Source organism: Phascolarctos cinereus, unplaced genomic scaffold, assembly GCF_003287225.1.
Source record: "Phascolarctos cinereus isolate Bilbo 61053 unplaced genomic scaffold, phaCin_HiC Scaffold_9;HRSCAF=440, whole genome shotgun sequence".
In the NCBI taxonomy this organism is placed as follows: domain Eukaryota; kingdom Metazoa; phylum Chordata; class Mammalia; order Diprotodontia; family Phascolarctidae; genus Phascolarctos; species Phascolarctos cinereus.
In genome coordinates this window covers 197,806,688-197,827,809 of record NW_027556402.1, presented here as the reverse complement: position 1 = coordinate 197,827,809, position 21,122 = coordinate 197,806,688, and the positions used below count along the sequence as shown (strand labels likewise).

The 21,122-nt window shown below is 40.6% G+C and overlaps 2 protein-coding genes across 3 annotated transcripts in view; one reads left to right on the top strand and one right to left on the bottom strand.

Moving 5' to 3' along the window:
• The window catches only part of ZFYVE28 (zinc finger FYVE-type containing 28), a 214,067-nt gene extending 204,648 nt beyond the window's left edge, over positions 1-9,419 (bottom strand). The window contains exon 1 of one of the 2 annotated variants that reach the window (XM_020992215.2): positions 8,534-9,419. In XM_020992215.2, the coding sequence (XP_020847874.1) occupies positions 8,534-8,572 (39 nt within the window). In that variant the 5' untranslated portion in view covers positions 8,573-9,419. The remainder of the gene's footprint in view (positions 1-8,533) is intronic. The other variant, XM_020992212.2, reaches the window with a different exon arrangement.
• An 80-nt stretch (positions 9,420-9,499) lies between these two features.
• The window catches only part of CFAP99 (cilia and flagella associated protein 99), a 187,339-nt gene continuing 175,716 nt past the window's right edge, over positions 9,500-21,122 (top strand). The window contains exon 1 of the mRNA XM_020992207.2: positions 9,500-9,675. The gene's annotated coding sequence lies outside the window, so the exon portion shown is untranslated. The remainder of the gene's footprint in view (positions 9,676-21,122) is intronic.

The following is a 21,122-nucleotide window of genomic DNA, read 5'->3' as shown; positions in this document are numbered from 1 at the left end:
GATTTTTTTTTGACTAGGTGAAAAAGGCCATTCTCTGCGTCATTTCTTACCTAGCCTTAATCACTAAAAGGGCATTGCCTCAGTTAAACTGAGACCTGTTAAAGACGTCAGCTTTAAAAGGCCAAGGTCTCTCACTGCATTCAGGACTATGGGATAGGGATACAAAGACAAAACAGGTCTTATCCTTAAGAAGCTTATATTTGATGAATAACAAAATGTGCACACACTTAGGTAGATACAAAATACACACCATAAGGAACAGATTTAAAAGCCACTGGATTTTTAGCTCTTGCTATACTCTAAAATCACTAACTCTTTCAATTCCCAAACTCCCACCCCAGGCTCCCCTTCCCCCACTGTCCTGACTGGGCACCTCCCATGACTCACTATATCTAGGCAGTAACAGCCATCTTTTGCTTTCACTCCCTGATCATCTGGTTCTTTCTCCCTTCATAGTATCTCTTGTATACATTCCCTTTCCTGCATTCACACAGATACTACCCTTGCTCACGATCTCATCTCCTCCTGCCTGGACTATTGCCAATAGCCTTTTAACCAGTCTCCCTGAGTCATCTCTAGCCACTCCAGTCCATCCACCACACAACTGCCACCATGATGATTCAAAAGCACAGGCTTGACCACAACAACCAGCTCACTCCACTTACACACTCAAACTCCAATGGCTCCCTATTATCTCACCTCCCAGATCAAATATAAATGCCTCTATCTGGCATTTAAAGCCTTTCCCAACCTGGCCTCTTCCTACCTCTCCTGTCTTCTTCCACTTTACTCTCTCTACATCCACTGTAAAATCAACTACAATCACCTACTTGTTCCTCAAAATGACACTCAATCTCCTGAACATACAGGCTGGCCCCTGTTGGAAACATTCTCCTTCATCATCTTAGCCTCTTAGCTTCCCTGGCTTCTTTTGTTGCTTGTCCTTCTCCATACCTCCCACCCCCAAGAAGACCAAGGACATCATAGGGTGATGTCTTGACTTGTGCTTGAATTGGATTTAAGTGAGGCAGAGTTGCAAGTCATCAGTCTCATTCTCTCCTCCAGTCATCTAAGTCCAGTGGCAAGATAAAAGTTGGGAAAACTGGCTATGGCCCAGGATAATGTGGACTGACCTTGGTGTCTCCAATGCCTGACCAAGCTCTGAGCGCTCCACAGTACCTCTTCAGCCGCCTTTATGGCCATTGGAACAAATTGTTCTTATCCACCCATTCTGCCCGGCAAAGTCTTCATATGCTTCAGGTAGACATCGCTCCACTCCCCTCAACTCACCAATAAGTGTGGTGGCCCTCAGTTACCCTCAGCCTGGTTTCTACACCATCTACCAAGACAGTTTACTAGGGTATGGCCACTGTGCATATTGCTCCAGCTTCCTGAAGCCACAGGTGAGAGGTAGGTGATAGGGAGACACCAAAGGTAGATGAATAGCCCTCCCACCAGACCTACTAGTCAGCCACAGGTGAGAGCTAGGTGATAGGGAGACACCAAAGATAGATGAGCAGCCCTCCCACCAGATCTGCTAGTTCTCCTGGAACATTACGTAAGAATAAGCTCAAATTGTACCTGCTGGCACAGTCCTTTTGTCTCACACTTCCCACTTATCTCCACCCAGTGCCTTCCAATGGAGATGAACTTCTTTCTATTCTCATTATCTCCTCTATCAGAATGTGAGCTTCTTGAGGGCAGGGACAGTAATTTTGGCTTAACACTGTGCCTAGAATATAGTAAGTGCATAACAGATGCTTATTGCCTAACTGACTACCTTCTCACCAGTTGCCAGGGATGGGGGGGGCTGCCACTCCCCTGGATAGTTATATCCCCTATTGTGAAGTAAATTCATTAAGAGAAGGGATGTCACCACTTTTATATTTGTGTCCCCAATGCTTAGCACATAGTAAGTGCTTAATAATTTTGATTTCTTCAGCAATTAAGAAGTCATTGATGACCTCTTACAGAGCAGTTTTAAGTGGTAGAGTCAGAAACCAGAGTACAGTGTGGAGGAGAGAATGGAATGTAAGGAACTGAGACAGCGATTGGGATTTGCATCAGTGAAGAGAATACCCAAGTAGGGAGATTTCTGAAAACTTTCTGTAATTATCTTTCCAACTAGATTATAAACTCTTTCAGATAAAGTCTTTTCTTTCTATTTTTTTTTTTTTGGCCTAGCACCTATGCACAGGAGCCATGTACACTTAAATTGCTGGCTAACAGATTATCCTTTATTGAATCAGCAAAGGCAAACCAACCTTAGAAGGCTTAGAAGTTGTAATGGTCCCTAAAAGATCAACTAAGAAGTCAAAAGAGCTTCTGCCATTACCCAGCTGTAGTTCAACTTGGGTTATTAACAGAAGATTAGCTGATAACTTCATAAGATTTCATTTTCAAATATATATAAAGTACATGAGACAGTCTGCTACGTGGGATGGACTGCTTAATAAACCAGTCTGATAAAAGTATAAAAGATATGAAGGCATCAGTGAAATTATACAACAGTTAACAATAATGTGCACAACCTTACTAATCCCGTCGATGATTTACTTAAAGGCAATTAACTTCATCAAAAAAACCTAACATCAATGTGATTATTCCACATATGTATTAAATCTTACCTAACAATAGAAATTATTTCTTGACTATATTTGTCAAACTGCATAGATTACTTGTATGCTGATGAAGCCCTACAATAATGCCACCCTATATTTTCCTTTCTCCAAACTCTATCTTCTTCCTTTCCCACTTATACTACCAAATGTAAACAATTATTTTCGTCAAAATAGATATAGCCTAAGAAGAAACCTGATAGGAAACTTTAAAAACAAAGTAGAGCATGATAGAAAGTTTTAAAGATGCTATATATCTCAAAAGAGAATTTAATTTTTAAAATGCCAATGCTATGACTGCCTATATATAATCTCTATCAAATTGCTTGCCTTCATAAAGGAAGGGGGAAGGAGAGAATTTAGAACTCAAATTTTTTTTTAAAAAGTTGAAAAAAATTACATGTAATTGAGAAGAAATAAAACAGAATGCTTTTTTTTTCTTTTTGGTGAGGCAATCAGAGTTAAGTGACTTGCCTATGATCACACAACTAGTAAATGTCAAGTGTCTGAGGTCACATTTGAACTCAGGTCCTCCTGACTGCATGGCTGGAGCTCTATCCACTGTGCTACCTAGCTGTCCCCAAATAAACAGCACTTTTTAAAAAAAAATTTTTTTTGGCAATTGGGGTTAAGTGACTTGCCCAGGGTCACACAGCTAGTATGTGTTTGAGGCCATATTTGAACTTAGATCTTCCTGACTCCAGGTATGGGGCTCTATCCACTGCATCACCTAGCTGCACCAATACTTTTTTGAAAAGCATTACATTGCAAAAGAGATCAAAAGATAACAGTTTCTTTGTTAATGTATAACAGTTCACAATTGTTCCACTGACTAAAATCACTGATTTCCTCCATCATCTCCTTTACCTGCAACACAGAGAAAACAATGGAAAATATTTAAACTTTATTTATAATTGAAGAATTTTTAAAATGGTATGTTTCATATAAATTTTTTTCATGAAATATCAGTATTAAACAGTATTAAAGCACTACATTTTATTATTTTTTAACTCATCCCAGTTTCTACACTTGGTTAATAGAATTCAAATGTCAGAATTTGAAAATATCATCCCCAGAATATTTTTAAACATCACAAATCCATTTAATTAGGTCCAAGATGAAAGATGATCATTTTAGGCTTCAAAATATTTTCCACTATATTCTAACTAAAAGTTGACTTAAATTAAACTTTAAAATCTTATTATGAATTTTATAGTGAATTCCTGGTATAACCTTTATAGCTATTCAAATCAGCAGTAAGAGATCCTCAAATCCTGCAAGAATTTCCCTGCACGGTTCCACCTACATTTAACAAGCTAATTATTCTAAACTGTAAAGCTCTCCAGCACAGAGATTGTGCTTATTTGTGCCAAATATTGTATTAGACTAGACATTACACATAAACATATTTAATTAATAATCCAAGATTTTATTTGAACACAAAAAGCTATTTGAATGACTGAATCATTCTAATCTAGCCAATTCAAAAACCAATTCAGTAAACACTAAGTATCTCCCAGGTGCCGAGAGCAAATAAAGATAAAATAAGACAGACTTTCTTCTCAAAGAGCCAAATAATTAAAAATTCAGGTATTGAACTCCCAAAGACAGACCATTAACAACCACCACAAGTTTCCACCATGGCTATCCAGACTTCAGGTCATATGGGATGCAATTCAACTTCAATAACACATAACAGCTGGTGTTCTATAGCTGCCTATAAGCTAGTGCTCAATTTCATATGTATGTTATAAATTATAACAATTCACATTTATATAGACCTCCCAATAGTCCTGGAAGATCAATATGGCAAGTTTATTCTCTCTTTATAGATGAGGAAACTACAGTTCAGAGGTCAGATGATGACATTGCCTACAGTCACACAGCCTTAATCCAACATGGTGGAACAGAATGTGAATTGGTTTCTAGAGTCAAAAGACCTAGCTTTATAAACTGACTCTGCCTAGTCTAACTGTTGTCTAAACACTTTCCCTTTCTACACCTCAATTTCTTTTCTTTTCTTTTTCTTGGTTAGGCAATGGGGTTAAAGGTCACACAGCTAGTAAGTGGATTTGAACTCAGGTCCTCCTGAATCTAGAGCCAGTGCTCTATCCACTGTGTCACCTAGCTGCCCCTATGCCTCAGTTCTTCAGCTGTACAATAAGACTGTTATGCTAGAAAATCTCTAGCTATCAATTACAATTCTAAATTTGTGGTCTTACAATACTATGCATGTGTCACTCTCAACTCCTTACTGATTCTCACCCCTATGTACAATATGTTAACAAGCCCTCATTTGACCTTCTCTCCTTGGACACTGCATCACCATAGTGCAGGTCCTCATCACTTCACACCTAAACTATTGAAATTGCCTAATGGTTGGTCTTCCTGCCATAAGCTCTCTCCATTTCAGTTCATCCTCTACTCATCTGTCAAAGAGATCTTCCTAAAGAAAAGGTCTGACCATCTCTCTCTCTCTCTCTCTCTCTCTCTCTCTCTCTCTCTCTCTCTCTCTCTCTCTCTCATACACATACACACACACACACACACACACACACACCAACTTAATAAACTCCAAGGGATCCCTAGCACATTTAGGATCAAATTTTAAAACCTTCAGTATTCAACACTCTTCATAACCTACCCTTCTCCCTCTCCCATCTTTCCAGTCTTCTTACATCTTATACCACCACCACCACCCATACACACTCACATATACATATACATGAATACTCTGAAAACCAGTGACACTGGATACACCATTTTCCAATCCAGGCATTTTCCCTGTCTGTCTCATGCCTCTGAGATGCTTTCTGTACTCATCTTCTTCCTCCTGGCTTCTTTGGCTATCTATAAGCACCAGTTAAATTCTACTTTCTACTGGAAGCCTTTCCTGATCCCTATTAATTCTAGTGACTTCCCTCTGTTGATTATTTCCAGTTTATCCTGTATGTAGTTTGTGCGTGGTTGTTTGCATGTTGGCTCCCCCATTAGACTGAGCTCCTTGACAGCAGGGGCTGTCTTTTGCCTTTTTTGGTATTCCCAGTTCTTAGCATTGTGCTTGAATATAGTGGGCACTTAATAAATGTTTACTGACTCACTGACTATACCACTTTGACTCTGTATGACACAATCATCAAAAAAAAAGGAGTTATCTCAATAAGATTAAGTTCAATTACAACCTTCCTAGTTAAAAATTACTCACACCAATTTTCATAGAAATCACAAATGAATGAAAAGTACTGGGTTGGTTCTTTGTGGTACTGGCTAACAATAAAATAATTGTACATATTGCTCTATTCTAGCAACCCAAAGATGGCACTAAAATAGAAGAGAGCGTTGAAGACAGTCAAACAGTGATAAAATTCTTAGTTCTACCAGCACACCTAAAAGGATGTGTGCTGTATTTATAGTTCTCATTTACAAATTATTCTTCAGAGTACCTCAAAACATAATAAAACCAAAACACTGCTATTTTGTAACTGACATAGTTAATGATACTAATCAACAAACAAAAAAGGTGTTTATACTTTGGTTTACTTGTGACAGAATGACTTATTTTCTATCAAATCAATAACCTTTATAGAATACCTTACATACATAATGTCATTATTATTATATAATTATACAATATAATTATATTAACAACCTAGCTTTAAGAAAAAAACCCAAACCTATAAACTAGACTGATAAATCACTTTTGTAAATATGAGAAGTCATTTTGAAATTAGCTACTTTTCTGTGGAAAAACTAACTAAACAGCCTCCTCTAAAAATACTAATATCAAGTATATTGTTTTTAGGGATAGATAAGTTATAGTGGACACATAAGCTGCAACTTAATTATTCATAAGTAATAAAATGTCACAGGAATGTGAGCTATTAAATGTTTACACATGAGAGGTTTTGTGAATTTACTGCTCCAAAAAAAAATTCACCTTTTGACAAGATGGTCTCTGTTTTAATTGGTGAGAAAGTTATACCACAAGAAATAACACTAAATTTACAAGTACTAACACATTGAATTCAAACAGCCCTAGAAACATTAACAAAATTATACCAAACACATCTGGATTTGGACATTTTTTTCAATGTGGAGTGCATAAAATGATATACTACATGAAAGGATAAATTTTCAAAGATAAACTTTTGATTAACATCAAGAAAAATTAAAAACACATTCTGAGAAAAAAAAACTGTGCCACCAAACTATTTGGTTGCCTTCAAAAAATAAAAATGCAAACATTAATAAATTATAACAATGTGAAAATTAATGGCTAAAAAGAGGTAAATTTGGGGGCTACAAAATTGTCAAAACCTGAATCAAATTTCATGGGGGAACTTACAGCAGTTCCGCAAAACAGTTCAATTTCAATAAGAGCTTCAAAGATGCAGAAATTCTAACTTTTTGGGTACCTTCTCTTGGTACATTATTAATATAGAAAAGGGGAGGGATCATAAATGGTTTTCTGCCTAAAGCTGGTACCTGTGTCGAAATGAATAGGCATCTCTGTCATTAAAAAAAAAAGTCTAGCACGCTTTTTTCAAATAGAATTGATTGGGTATTGCACAGTTACTACTCCCCACTCACTATACGTACATACACACATTTATATACGGCTAAATACGCATATATTTAAGGGGTCCAGCAGAGATAAGTTCAAAACAACTCTTTAGCCTAAAATCAACAACTGTGAGGAAATATTATTTTACTAGGGTCGAGATATGGAGACTATTCTCTGGGACTTTGGGGATTTTGACAAACACAGAAGTGGTTAAAGCCAGGTCCAAAAACGTGAAGCCCTGACCGGGATAAGCAACAGCGAGGGGTTTGTCGGGGCAAACCGCAAAGCCGCAGCTGCAACGCCTGACCCCGCTCGGCGCCGCAGCGAAGGTTTATCCGCCCAGAACAGCTCCCGCAGGACACCCTTCAAAGACAGTCCTGCGCTCGGAGGGAATCCCAGCCCCCGGGCAAAGAAAGAAGCCTCTAAGGTCCCCAGCTTTGGAAGCTTTGTCAGCTCCTAATCCTCCAGACCTCCAATCCAAGAAGACCCCCTACTCCCGGGATGTCTGAAGAGCCGGGGGAAAGTGACTCTTAGAATTCCGTGTCCCCGCCCAAGAAACAAGGGAAGACAGGTCCTAAACTATCCTTCAAACCCATTTTCTTGCTACGGAAATCACGCAGCGGAGAAAGCACTGGACATGGGTTCTATTCCTGATTCCGCTACTTGCGGGCTGAGTGACCCTGGCAAAACCCTTCTCCTCTCTATGCTCCCCTTCGCAAAACAAGGATAATACACGCGCTCTCGTCTCACAGGAATAAAAGAAAGCCCTTGGTCAGTCTTGTAAGCGCTAAAAAGATCTGACTTATTATTATTATTATGGGGGGGGGAGAGATGTGCGGGGAAAGTGCTCAGCAAACAGTCCTAGATCTCCACAAAACCAGCCAGCAGCGAAGAGATGACAAGCTAAGAGAAGTCACCCCCATGCCCGCCCGCCCGCACACGCTTGGCCACTGTCACAAGCTCCCTGCGGGAGCCGCTGTCCCTAGTGAACACACACACACACACACATACACACACACACACACACACACACACACGCCTGCAGTGTCGGACTCAGGCGTCTGGCTAGTCTTCCTTGCCCCCGGGCAGGCGGAGTGGCGCGGCGCGGCGCGACCACCACGGGGGGACCAGCCCACGGCGCGAGCCGCGCTGAAGGCTGCCCGCCGTGCCCCAGGCGGGGCGCCGGAGCTCCGGGCTAAGCTGGCCCGAGCCTGCCACCGCCCACGTCCCGGTCCTTGCCTTGCCTCGCCCAGCGGGGAGCAGCGGCACGGGACGGGGTAGGGGCGCCAGTGCCTGCCCGAGCGCGCACCCACGCGCGCACACGCACTCCCTCCCCCTCGCACCTGCTCACCTTGGGCTTGTACAGCCACTTTCGGAACCTGTTCATCATCGCCTCCGCCGGCTCTCGCCCGCCCCCGCCCCCGGAGGAGGCGGCAGTGGCGGCGCCCCCCGAGGACCGGCTGCCCAAGGGAGACAGGGAGACAGGGAGACCGAGGACCACGGCGAGGACGACGCGGACGACGCCACGGCGGGGACGGGCCGTTCGCGGCGGCTCCTCCGCAAGCTTGGTCCCAGAGCGCACGGGGGCAGCCGCTGGGGCAGCCGCTGCCGCCGCCGCCACCTCCTCTTCCCCAGCACTGAGCCCTCGGGACGGCTCGCGGAGGCAGCGGGGGACGGGGTGCGCGCGGCGGGAGGGGGAAAGGGAAGGGGGGAGGGGCTCCCGCTCGGGCTCCGGCTCCAGCTGCCGCTCAGGTTCGAGCCTAGCCCGGCGCGATCTCTGGCTCAGCTTCCTTCTCTCCCTTCACTGACAGCCCCAAAACATTCCACAGTCACGGCGGCCCCAGGGTTGGGCACATGCGCCGTCCGCACCGGAAGCCCCCCTCCCCTCCGCTATCCAAGCTCAACTGAGGGGAGGTGTTGGGAATTAGGGGTGGGAGTCGGGGGGGGGGGTAAGAAAGCTCTCCACGACTGCCCAATCACTCCTCGCAAGGTTACGCGCTCCCTCCCACCCTAGCTTTACAGAGCGCCCAACGCCCGCGCATCACGTTCTTCTGGGTCTGGAGAAGCTCCCCAGCTCCTGTCCTGAGGGAATCAGAAACCAAGGCAAATGACAAGCTTTGCTCGAAGAACTACAAGCCCCAGGATGCATTGCGAAAAGCGAGCTTCTCGGGCACTGTTTTCCCTCTGGAGAAGAATACGCTGGGAGTTGTAGTATTCGCCGGAGATCTGCGCTTTGCATTCTGGGGATTGTAGTCACTTTGTAAAGGCGGGGTGCTGGGGGAGGGTTTTCTTTTCACTTCTGGCTCCGCGTTCTGGTTGCTAGGCGACGGCGCACAAACAAGCATTCCTTTCACTCTGCTCACCGTTTGAGTAGTTTTCTCACATCCCGCTGAAGCAAAGAGCAAAAGAGTGATGGACTATAGTTCCCAGAAGACCGCGGTCTCGCTAACCTAGGCAACGCTGATGGTTGTGTAGACGCCGAAGGAAGATTCTGTGAGTAAGAGCTGAGCAACAGGTGTCCTGACCTAATCTGTAAGGAAGAGTTCACTGATGGGGGACTCAAGTCAGAGGCTGTGGAAGGAAAGGGGGTGCCTGGGAACCAGGTTTTTGCTTAGCTCACCTAGCATCTTTTTGACACTGACTTTCAATTATTTAGGAACTAGGTTGTTCCCTTTTTGAGGGTTATTCAGTCCTCTGCCTCGTTGAGACCAACCACCTTTATTTCTTGTCTGCTTATTCTCAGGTACCCTTCCCCCTCCCCCAAAAGTCTAACCCCTTGGGAGTTGCTGATTTCCAGAAATTTAAATGATTTTATTTAAATATGTTTCATTTGCTTCATCTGTAGCATGAGAGGGGTTGGACTCCATGGTCTTTGAAGTTCCTTTCAGATCCAAAATCTTAGGATCTCGTGATCCTAAGCAGTTTTAGGGAGCCTTTAACCAACTTTGCCCCAGTTACGTTCATACCAGAGGGTAAAGAGTTTGATACATCTAAAATGCATGATACAAAAAGTTGTTGGGAATAATGAGTGACTGAATTCTTTATTTAAATTCTTTAAGCCTGAAAATGAACCATCTCCCTAGATTTTGTCTGAATCTCACCTTTATGGAGTCATAGCCTACTTGGACTATTTATAAGGGCTAATCTTCCTGCTAAGCTGCAGGCTCTTTGAAGGCATGGACTTGAATATAGTAGGAGCTTGTTAAGTAAGTGTTAAATTAGTGATAATATTAATTGTCATAAATAACCCCATACATTTGTGTAGAACTTCAAGATTTTAAAAGAGAAGCAGTAGGTAGGCTAAAGTGAAGGCCAGCCTTTGGAGCCAAGGTTGAAAACTTGGACATGGTCACTTACCAAGTAGGGATTTGAGTAGATTATGATCCATCACTAATGAGGAATTTCACAGGAGACAACTCTTCAAGTATATCACCAGAAAGATGTATGACAAGAGAAGAAGGCAGTCAAATCACGTGCAGAGAAGGAGGAATGACTGATGCCCAGCTCAGTTTCTCCATTGCTATCTACGGTAACATAAAGAGATCAGAGATAGGTGCTCATCCTGGCTGGTGGTGCCCTGCGGAGAATTTATGGAGGACATGGATACAAAGGCATGGCATGAATCTTCATCAGTGGAGGGAGCATCTCCCACAATGAAATTGCATAGCTATCAAAGCACTCAAAAGAGATCCTTGCTAATAGAGGTCCAGGGAGAGCACTAACAAGTAGGGAGGGAGCAGGACTGGAAGCCAGGCTTTACAAAGGAGGCAGTATCTGAGGTGAGGCGTGAAGGAAAGTAAGGTGTCTCAGACATAGAGATGAGGAGAAAATTTCTTCTAGGTATGGTGGAAGTGCCATGTGAGGTCTAAGAATCATTGTTACCAATTGGGGAAATCAGAGGAGGCTCCCTGGAAAAGAAGGGATTTGAATTAAGTTGTAAAGAATGAGTAATAATTAAGTAGTTAAGGTAGAGGAGGTGACATTTCAGACGTGGAGAACAGAGCAAGCAAAAACTACTTCAGAAGAGTTCAGGTCTTTTTAAAAGTAAGAAAAGCTGGAGCTTCTAGGATCAAGTCGTTTCTGGAGCATAGCTGAAAAAAATCTGGTATGTAACCTGGAGAAGAGTGCAGATATGGCTGGTCTAGGCATCCTTCTTAAATAGAAGCTCTGGGAGAAGCTGTCTAATCAGAGGGAGAGACCACAGGAGCAGAAGGTTTTTCTAATGTGTGAATTCTAGGGTTGGAAGTGAGCAATCAGGATGAAGAGATTTCTGGGGCATGGAAGAGAAAGTAAGGAGTGTAACCTGGAGAGGAATGAAGCATATCAATGAATAATAAAAAAATAAATAAATAAAAATTTGGAACAGGCATAATGCTACCAAATTGTGGATACCAGTCAAAGGCGTTTAAAATGTACTTGGTAAGCAATAGGATGCCACTTAGGATTCCTAGACAGAGAACTGGCATGACCAGATCTATACATAAGACCTAGTGTGTTGACTGCACCATGATGGATGAAATGGATATTTGAAAAAGCAGAGACTGTTTAGGAGGTAACAGTTCAAGGGAATGGTAATGATGGCTTGGACTGGAGGGATGGCAGTGGTAATGAAGAAGAAGAGACAGATAGGAGTTGTTTCAGAGGTAGAATTAATCAGACCGGAGAACTGATTGGAAGGGGGTGGGGTAGGGAGAAAGGCATTGGTCAGAGATAACCCCCAGCTTACAAAAATGCCTCCTCCTCTGGTTGTCAGATGTCACTTGATCCCTCTGTCACTGTAGTAGCGGCTTCTAATTCTGTTGCTTTATTTTACACCCGGTTGTCTGGGCAAGGGTGTCTTTCTGCTTCTCCTGCTATTTGCTGCTTCGTTAAGGCCTTTTTTCATTTACTTCCGAACTTGAGACTGTTCTGGGCAAATGCAGTTGCTGGAAGGCAGACCTCTGAAATGAGCTTTGATCTTGTCATGGACAAAACTCATTGGATTTGAAGTCAAACTGAATCCCAGTTCTGCCCCTAATTAGCTATATGACTATAGGAAAGTTACTTAACCATGCATAGTAAATATTTAATAAATGCTTGTTGACTTGATTTTATTTAACCTCTAAGAGCCTCAGATTTCCTCTCTGTAAAATAATACTTGTACTACCCGCCTCACAGAGTTCTTGTGAGAAAGGAGCCTTGTAAACCTCAACATATATGTCTATGCTCCTTTATTACTATACCCTGTATGTTGATACATTACATTATTGCACAATAATGCCAATTATTTATTATCTGTAACCAGAACAGCATTATAACTTCTTTTGGCCTATCACCATTTTATAATATGAGGCTCCCTCCTAGAATATTATTTTTCCTAACATCATAGAATCACAAAACCACAGAGTTGGAAGGGATTTCACAGGGCATTCAGCCTAATCTGTACCTAAGCAAGAATCGACCTTACACAATCTCTGACAAGTGATCATCTACCTGAATATCTCCAGGTATGAGAAAGTCACTGCTTCTCACAGCAACCCATTCCAATCTTGAATAGCTCTCATTCTTAGGAAACTTTGTTTTATTTTTTTTAATTTTTAAAATAAAATTAGATTGATATCTTTTGTCTTTTACATCACCAGTATTTCCTAATATCTCCTTCTTCCATCCCAAAGAGCCATTCCTTATAATAAAGAACTAAGAAGGAGAGACGTGCCACAAAACTGACACCAAAGAAAGGCTGATATTTGATGTATTATTCCACACAGAAGGAGGTACCTTCTTGGATCTCATCCTCAGGCTCAGGCTTGGTCACTAAAGTTTCTCACTATTTCATTTTGTTTGATCATTTCTGTATGTTGTTATATTCTTATAGTCATTGTGTGTGTCATCTTCCTGACTCTGCTTACTTCACTTTGTATCATTTCAACTAATTCTTTCTATTCTTTAATGGATTCATCAGTCAGTATTTCTTAGAGCTCAGTAATATTCCATTCCATTCATACACCACCCCTTATTTAGTCCTTCCCTAAGAGATGGGCATCTATTTTGTTTCCAGTTCTTTGCTAACATTAAAAAGTCTTGCTATAAGTATTTTCATTTACATAGGGACTTTCTTCTTATTGTTAACTTCTTTGGAATATGTATGTACCTGTGGAATCTCTCAGTCAAAGGGTTTAGCCATTTTCATTACTTTCTTCTCATAATTCCAGATAACTTTCCAAAACTGTTGTATCAATTCACAGCTCCACTAATAATTCATTAGTGTGTCTATCTTTGCATAACTCCTTCAACATTAACTTTTCCCATCTTGGATCTTCTTTGCCAATTTACCTGGAGTATAGTGAAACCTAAGAGTTATTTTGATTATCATTTCTACTAGTTGGTTTATCTGTCTTATCTATCAGATCTTTATCAGGTCTATTTAAATATTTGGCACAAAAATTTTTTCCAGTTGACCACTTCCTTTCTTTTCTTAATTGTATTAATTTTTTTCATGCAAAGGCTTTCATATATTTGGAATTTTTCATTTTACCTTTTGTAATCACCTCTTCGCTTTGTTTGGTAAATGATTCATTACCTAGCCACGGCTGTGAAAAGCATGTGACCTGTTTCTCTTCTAATTTTTCTTATGAGATTTAATATTCAGGTCATGTATCCATTTTGAATTTATTGCAGCATATGGTAAAAGGTGTTGAGCTAAACCTAATTTCTGCCATGCCATTTCCAGTCTCCTCAGCTCTTCTTGTCAAATAGAGAGCTTTTCCCTAGATAATTTATATTTTCAGGTTTATCTAGCACTGGGTTATTGAGTTTAATTATTGCTGTTTCTTTCCTCTCTAGTCTATTAAGAAGTTTTGTTTTCAAAGAGCCACTTAACCAACGTGTGGATTGTTTTTATGTATAAATGCGCATTTGTTACCAGGTTTTTGTATATCTTTTAAAACTGAGTGGTGGATTTAGGGGTATGGAGGCTAGCAGTAGTGTTGCAAGGGTCATTGAAGCATTAAAAGAAAATGCACAGAAGAGAACAGGAGGAAAATCAGGAAGAAACACAGAAAAGCAGAACAGTTTTTAATGTAATATGGCAAGTTTGTTATATATCTTTTAAAAAGCAAGTTGTATGTAATAGAGATTCACAGATTCATATATAATCATCTTTTTTTGTTCTACCATATATATGGAAATGTTGTTGTGTTTGTCCTTCATTCTTGAAGAGGACCATGACAACAAGGAGACGATGGCATGACTTGCAATTGACTTTGATTTGAGTGAGGAAGGCCTGTGCAAAGTCATCAGCTTCACTTTCTCCTCCAGAGCCATCTGGGTCCAGTGGCCAGATATTCATCTGGATGACTGGAAATGGCCTAGATGGAAATATTAACTTTATGTGGAAATACTAATTTTTTTCTTTTGGAGTTTGTTAAGCTCAGAATTTTAAAAATTATTAAAAACTAAAGAGATATTTGGCATTAGTCAGGGTCACCATATCTGAATCTCTTTTCTACAAAGGAACAACTCTAGTTTGGAGAATTAGGTGATATGGCTTACCAGTGCTCTGTCCCTGGAGTCAAGAAGACCTGAGTTCAAATCCTGTCTCAGTCACTGACTAGCTGTGCAACTCTGGCAAGTCACAGCCTGTGCCTGCTTTGGTTTTCTCATCTCTAAAGTGGGGATGAAAATAGCGCCTACCTCCCAGAGTTGTGAGAAATAAATGAGATAATATCCGTAAGACACTTTGCAAACCTTAAAGTGATATGATAGTGCTAGCTATCATTATTACTCAGATGAATTATTCTGATAACATCACTAGAAGAAATAGCACTAAGATATGGCAAAAGTCTGGCTCACACAGATTCCATTTTTTTCTCATTAGAACGACACAAGGGAAATTACATATATATATATATGTGTATGTGTATACATATGTACACACACACAGGAATAACTCAGCATGCTTACGTTTCCTTTGTTTGTCAAGAGCAGCATTTTTCCTAGAAACTTTCTTGGTTTAGTTTGTAAACATGCTATATGACAGTGCTGGTGAGTGACGAGTAAATTATTTGGAGTTAGAAAGTCTGAGCCTAAAAACTCTCTGAAAAAATGTAATATTCATTTGTTTACTCTAATACCATGCAAATCACATTTTGTGAGACAAAGTAGATATTCCTGAAAAGAAAAAAAAATCTTCTCAAAATTGTTCCAGTAAAAAATAGATTTTTTATTCCATGTTTTTCTTTTACTGGTGATTTTGAAAGTTAATATGAATATATTGCTTTTTTCTCTTGCTTTTACTGATTTCTTCTGCTACTTCCTTGGCATCCTCCCTCTCCCCAAACATGACTGATCTTGTTCAAATAAGGTAATGTATGTAATGTGCTTTGTAAATATTAAAGCACTGTAAAAATGCCAGATATCATTGTTATCACTTTACTTAATGTTATCACATGCAGGAAATGATGATATTTTCAAATATTTCTATTGAATTCTTTCCTTTTTTTTTAAGAATTCAGCCTGGGCACCACCTTGTCTGTGGAGCCTTCTCTTATTCTCCACACCTTAAATCTCAGCCCCCAAGTGACAGTCATCACTGTCTTCTCAGATTTTCCTAAAGCATTTGTCTAGACCTCTCTCCACTGTCTTCATCAGTTTTATTTCTTGGATTACTACTGTTTTTGCATGTGTGTCACATCCCTGCTTCCAGTTCTAACGTTCAATGTGTGGGGTATCATTTCTTTTGTTCGAGATGGAAAAGTTTAAGTAATGACCAAGCGTGTGTCCTTTCAGGGAGTTGGCCATAAGATCAAGGCATAAAGCTAGAGCAAGATGTGGGGCAGTTATCAAGTGTCAGGAGCCAAGTCAGGCACCAGGAGCAAAGGGGTCAGTCTCAGCTGAAGAACATGCAAACCAAAATCAGAACAAAGCCATGGGTCAGAGATAACTGGGGAGACAAGGAACGGTTAAAGGCAGATCCCAGAACACAGGCTGACGATTGGGAACAAGGAAAGCTGCCTTATCCTTCCCATGCTGGCACAAAGGGAGTTATCCTGGGGTGTAAGGGCCAGGAATCCAGACAAAGCAACTGGACAGTGAGAGGCAAGTCTAATCAATCACAGTCAGAGTCTGAACAAGGAATCCAGACACCGATTCGATTCCATAATCATTAAGTACCTACTATGTATAAGACAGGTGCTAGGAATACAAGAACAAAAATCCTTGCTGTCAGGGAACTTACATTGTACTGTGAGATACAATATGTCCCAGGCAATTTGAGTAGGGAGAAAGCAGTAACAAGGCCATGGGGAAGAAAACAGGAAAGCCTTCAAAGAAGAGGTGACATCAGAGCTAAGTCTTAAAGCAGGTTAGTATTCTAAGCATCAAAGGTGAGAAAGGAAAAGCTTGTGCCAAGATAATCTCCCACAGATGTTGGGGATGGGATATCAGGCCTGAGAAATAATTAGTGTAATTATAGGGTTACATGAATGGGGTTAATATGAAATAAGAAGAGACAAGTGGATTAGAGCTAGATTGTAGAGAGCTTGAAATGACCCCATTGTATTTTAGTTTAGAGGCAATATAAAGCCACCAAAGATTTAATTGTGGGAGGGAGGGATATAAGCAGACCTGTGCCTTAAGAAAAGTGTCTTACCAGCTGGGTGGATGGTTTAGTGAAGAGTACAACTAGAGGCAGTGTGGTACCATGGAAAGAACATTGGCTCTGAAATCAGAGGACCTGGGTTCAAATATCACCTCTGAAGAATCATACTACCTAAGTGACCTTGGGCATGAGTCTGAAATCTGCAAAATGAGGATGTTAGATTAGATGGCCAGTCATCTTTAAATCTGAAACCTTCTTTAGGCATATCTTTCCTCATCAGAACGTAAGCTGCTTGAGAACAGGGAGTTTTACTTGTTTTATTTATATCCCCAGAGCTGCTTTGTTGTTCAGTCATTTCAGTTGTGTCTGACTCTTGGTGACCCTATTTGGAGTTTTCTTGGCAGAAATACCAGAGTAGTTCACCATTTCCTTCTCCAGCTCATTTTATAGATGAAGAACTGAGGCAGACAGGCTTAAGTGACTTGTCCAAGGTCACAGAGCTAGTAAGTGTCTGAGGTCAGATTTGAACTCAGGAAGAAGATAAGAAAATCTTGCCAATTCCAAGCCCTGTCCTCCAGCCACACTACAGCACCTAGCTGCCTATGGATCCCAGTCAGAGAATTGAACCCTGGTCTCCATGTGACAGGGATAGTCACCACTATACAAATATGTGTGTGTATGTATATGTGTGTATGTATGTATGTATGTATATGTATATATATACATATATATATATACACACACATATATATGTACACGTACATATACAAATGCTTCATTTAGTAAATGCTTGTTGACATGATGAGAAAATGTACCCAAATCAATCACCCCTAAAAAATTCAAATTGAAGCCCTAGAATTATCAATTGCTTCATCTTTTGATACAAAAAACTCCACAAAAATAATGTGAGATCTTACAAAAGAGATATCATAGTTGCTCTCTACACCCATGCTTAGGTCTGGCAAATTTATCCCACTCCACTATCCCAGGACTTCCTCTCAGATTGCAAACCTTCGTTTCTCATGTCAGTCAGCTTCCCACGGACATTTGCTCCAATTTTTGGGGGGAGAGTTTTTTCGCTCCAAAGTGTTTGACAATAAAACTGGTCCCATCTGCCACTGCACCTTAAGCCTTGTACTAATTGCTGGCATTGGGGTGATTTAGTGGGGAAAACACATACCTGGAGATAGAGGAGTTGGGTTTGAGTCTCATTTCTGCCATGGCCATGTTAGCTGCGTGACTTTGGGCAGGTCACTTAGCATCAGAGACTTAGAGCTTGATGAGAGCTTAGAGGCCATGTAGCCAAACTCCTCTTTTTACGGTTGAGGAAACTGAGACCCAAAAGCTTAAATGACTTGCCTAAGAGCATGTAGGTAATAGATGTCAGAGGGGAGATTTAAACTCATGCTTTCTTGTTCCAGAGTCTGTACTCTTTTCACTTGCCTTTCATGGTCTCTGTTTCCTAAATTGCAAAATGAAAAAATTGAATTGAATGATGTCTCAGGTTCCTTCCCATTCTAAAGTCTTGTCGGTTTGAAATTATTTGGTTCACAGCCATATGTGTTAGGGAACTTCTCTTTTAAGAAAGTGTCATGGACTGCACCTAGCATATGATGACAATTATTTAGCTAATATATGCTTAGTTCAAAAGTATTTAAAGTAACTTGGCTTGTACTCACGCTCAGAATGGAAAAGAAGTACTTCTAGTTCTCCCAGTGATCCGATCAGTGCATTGTAATAATAACATTATCCTAATTGGATCCCTGATTTGACTTAGTCCATGTGGGCCTTATTCATTTTAATTTCACTGACAATTGCATATGTAAATAACTTTCAACAGTTTGAAAGACAGTGTGAGCACAAAAAATGAAGAAGTAAACAATAAAAAGACCCTCTTCTAAAATAATAGTAATATTATTATATTAATGTAATATTATACTAATATTATTGTATTATATATAGTAATAATGTATGGTCTGATGCTGAGCGAAGTGAGCAGAACCAGGAAAATGTTGTACACAGTAACAGCCACGTTCTGCGATGACTAATATTGATAGACTTAACCCTTCTCAGCAATACAAGGATCTAAGACAGCTCCAAAGGCCTCATGATGAAAAATGCTATCCACATCCAAAGAAAGAACTATGGAATTTGAATGCAGATTGAAGCATACTATTTGCTATTTTTTTTTCTTCTGTTGTATTTTGTTTCTTCTTTCTGGTAGTTCCTCCTATTGGTTCTAATTCTTACTTACAACATCACCAATGTGAAAATATGTTTAGTAGGAATGTATATGTATAGCCTATATCAGATTGTGGGCCCTCTTGGGGAGGGAAGTGGGGAGGGAAGGAGAGAAAAATTTAAAACTCAAAAGCTTATGGAAGTGATGATTGATAAATCAAAATAAATTAATTAAAAAAGATGACTCTCAAAAAAAAATAAAATAAAATAATGGTAATAATGCTGATCATGTGCTGCAAACCTAATTCTCTCCCCCACCTTTCTGGGCTTCAAGTTTCCAGCATTACAAAATGTCACTTGTTTGCCATGTGCTTCAGGGAACACCAGGAGATTCCTGGAGAAGGGTGACAGTGTGGGGAGGGTAAAGAAGGACAGTCTTCCCCACTGCAGGGATCAGATACTAATGCAGAAGCCACCAGCAGCAGCAGGCGGAAGGGTGCTCATTAACTTTGTGTTCTAGTCTTGTCAACCTAACAAATGGAAAAGAAAAATGCCAGATTGAAACAAAGTGGTGAAAAAAAATAGGTTAAACATATACTTGTATCTAAAGGATTAGGAAGAAACAAGGGTGCTCAGTTTAAGATCCTAACAACCAGATAGTTTGGGACACCACACAATTATATTTCAAGCAAACCCTGCCAGCCTTATGCAGGCATTGTGGGCAAAGTGTGATTTAAAAAGTACCAGGAAGATAAAAGGATAAAGGAAACTCTCCCTCACTCCCTATTATTCTATATTTAACAGTCATCACAGCCTGGTATTCCACTCAGTGTAGATGCTTTTGAGTTAACACTATACTTGCTGGGCCTCAGTTTCCTCACTTGTAAAAAGGAAGATATTGGATAACTATGGTTTATTCTAACTCTAAGACTCTATGAATCTTTGTCAGAAGGGCTAGTGATTCTCATTATCTCATGGTGACTTAGTTTTAATGACAATGCTTTCCCCAGAATCAAAGAATCAGAGAGTTGGATAAGACCTAGTCTAATCCATATTTGAATAAAAATCCCCTCTTCAACATTTCTGGCAAAAGGGTTGTCCACACCAAGACTCATCACTTTTAAAGGTTAGTTTACTCAAGCCTTTTTATTTTTATCTTTTTCCTTTTCAGTAATTTTGGTTTTTTATTTGACAGATTTGAACTAGACAAACAGGCACTTAATGAGCTTATGCTTCTTCAATTGCCCATTGTTGCACACCATAGATAGAAAGAAATTGGAGAAAAATGAGAATCTTTCCTAATCTAGGAAGTGGGACTTGAACAAAGTTATAAATAAGAAGGGAATGGGGCTTGTTAGATTTGAGGTGAAAGGGTATTTCAGAATTATGAAATACCATAGATGTAAAACCCAGAGAATAGTAATGGAATGAAAGTATCTTGACTTTCCTAAAAATGCAAGAACTGGATAAAAGAATGTTGTGTCTGGGAATCTCAAATACATGTGCCCTGAGATTGGTGGGAGCAAAGTCTCAGAGAGTTGCCACGTTAGTGTGCAAGTAAGACTATTTCTGCAATGCCCTACCTCAAAGACCAGCCTCTATGTAAGGGTGACCCCCAGCTAACTAGGGGTACATCTTGTGTGATGCCACACAAGATGCCTTGGGGAGAAGAAACAGTAATACAATACATAGCTCACCTGGCTGCCTTTTAAATTTTGCAATGCCAGAAGAGAAATACAAATGCCCAACATTAATGAATGCTTCCAGGGCCTCTAAACAATGCAGCCCCATCTTTCTTGAAGCTCTGAGGTCTAAGCTGTATGCTACGAGCAACAGAATCTGCAATAAGTCTCCCCTGTGGCAGCCTGTTCATAAAAGCCTTAGACTCTCTTCCCTAGATTTCCCATAGTATGTGATCTCTCACACGCCTCTAAAGTCAGCGTGGTACAGATCTGCCTTCCCTGGTTGTCTTAGTACTTTTCCTCAGTGTAGTGCTGACTCATCTTAGTGCTCTCCAACTTCACTGCTAACTCTGGCCATGGTGCTGACAGAGAACAGAAACACAAGAAAATAACTGAAGCAAGGACAAACAGATGAGAACCTTGTGATCAGGTCTCAGGAGGCTGAAGATGTTGGGAAGTATTACTAGGAACCAGTCAAGAATGCAAGGTGATGAAGCGGC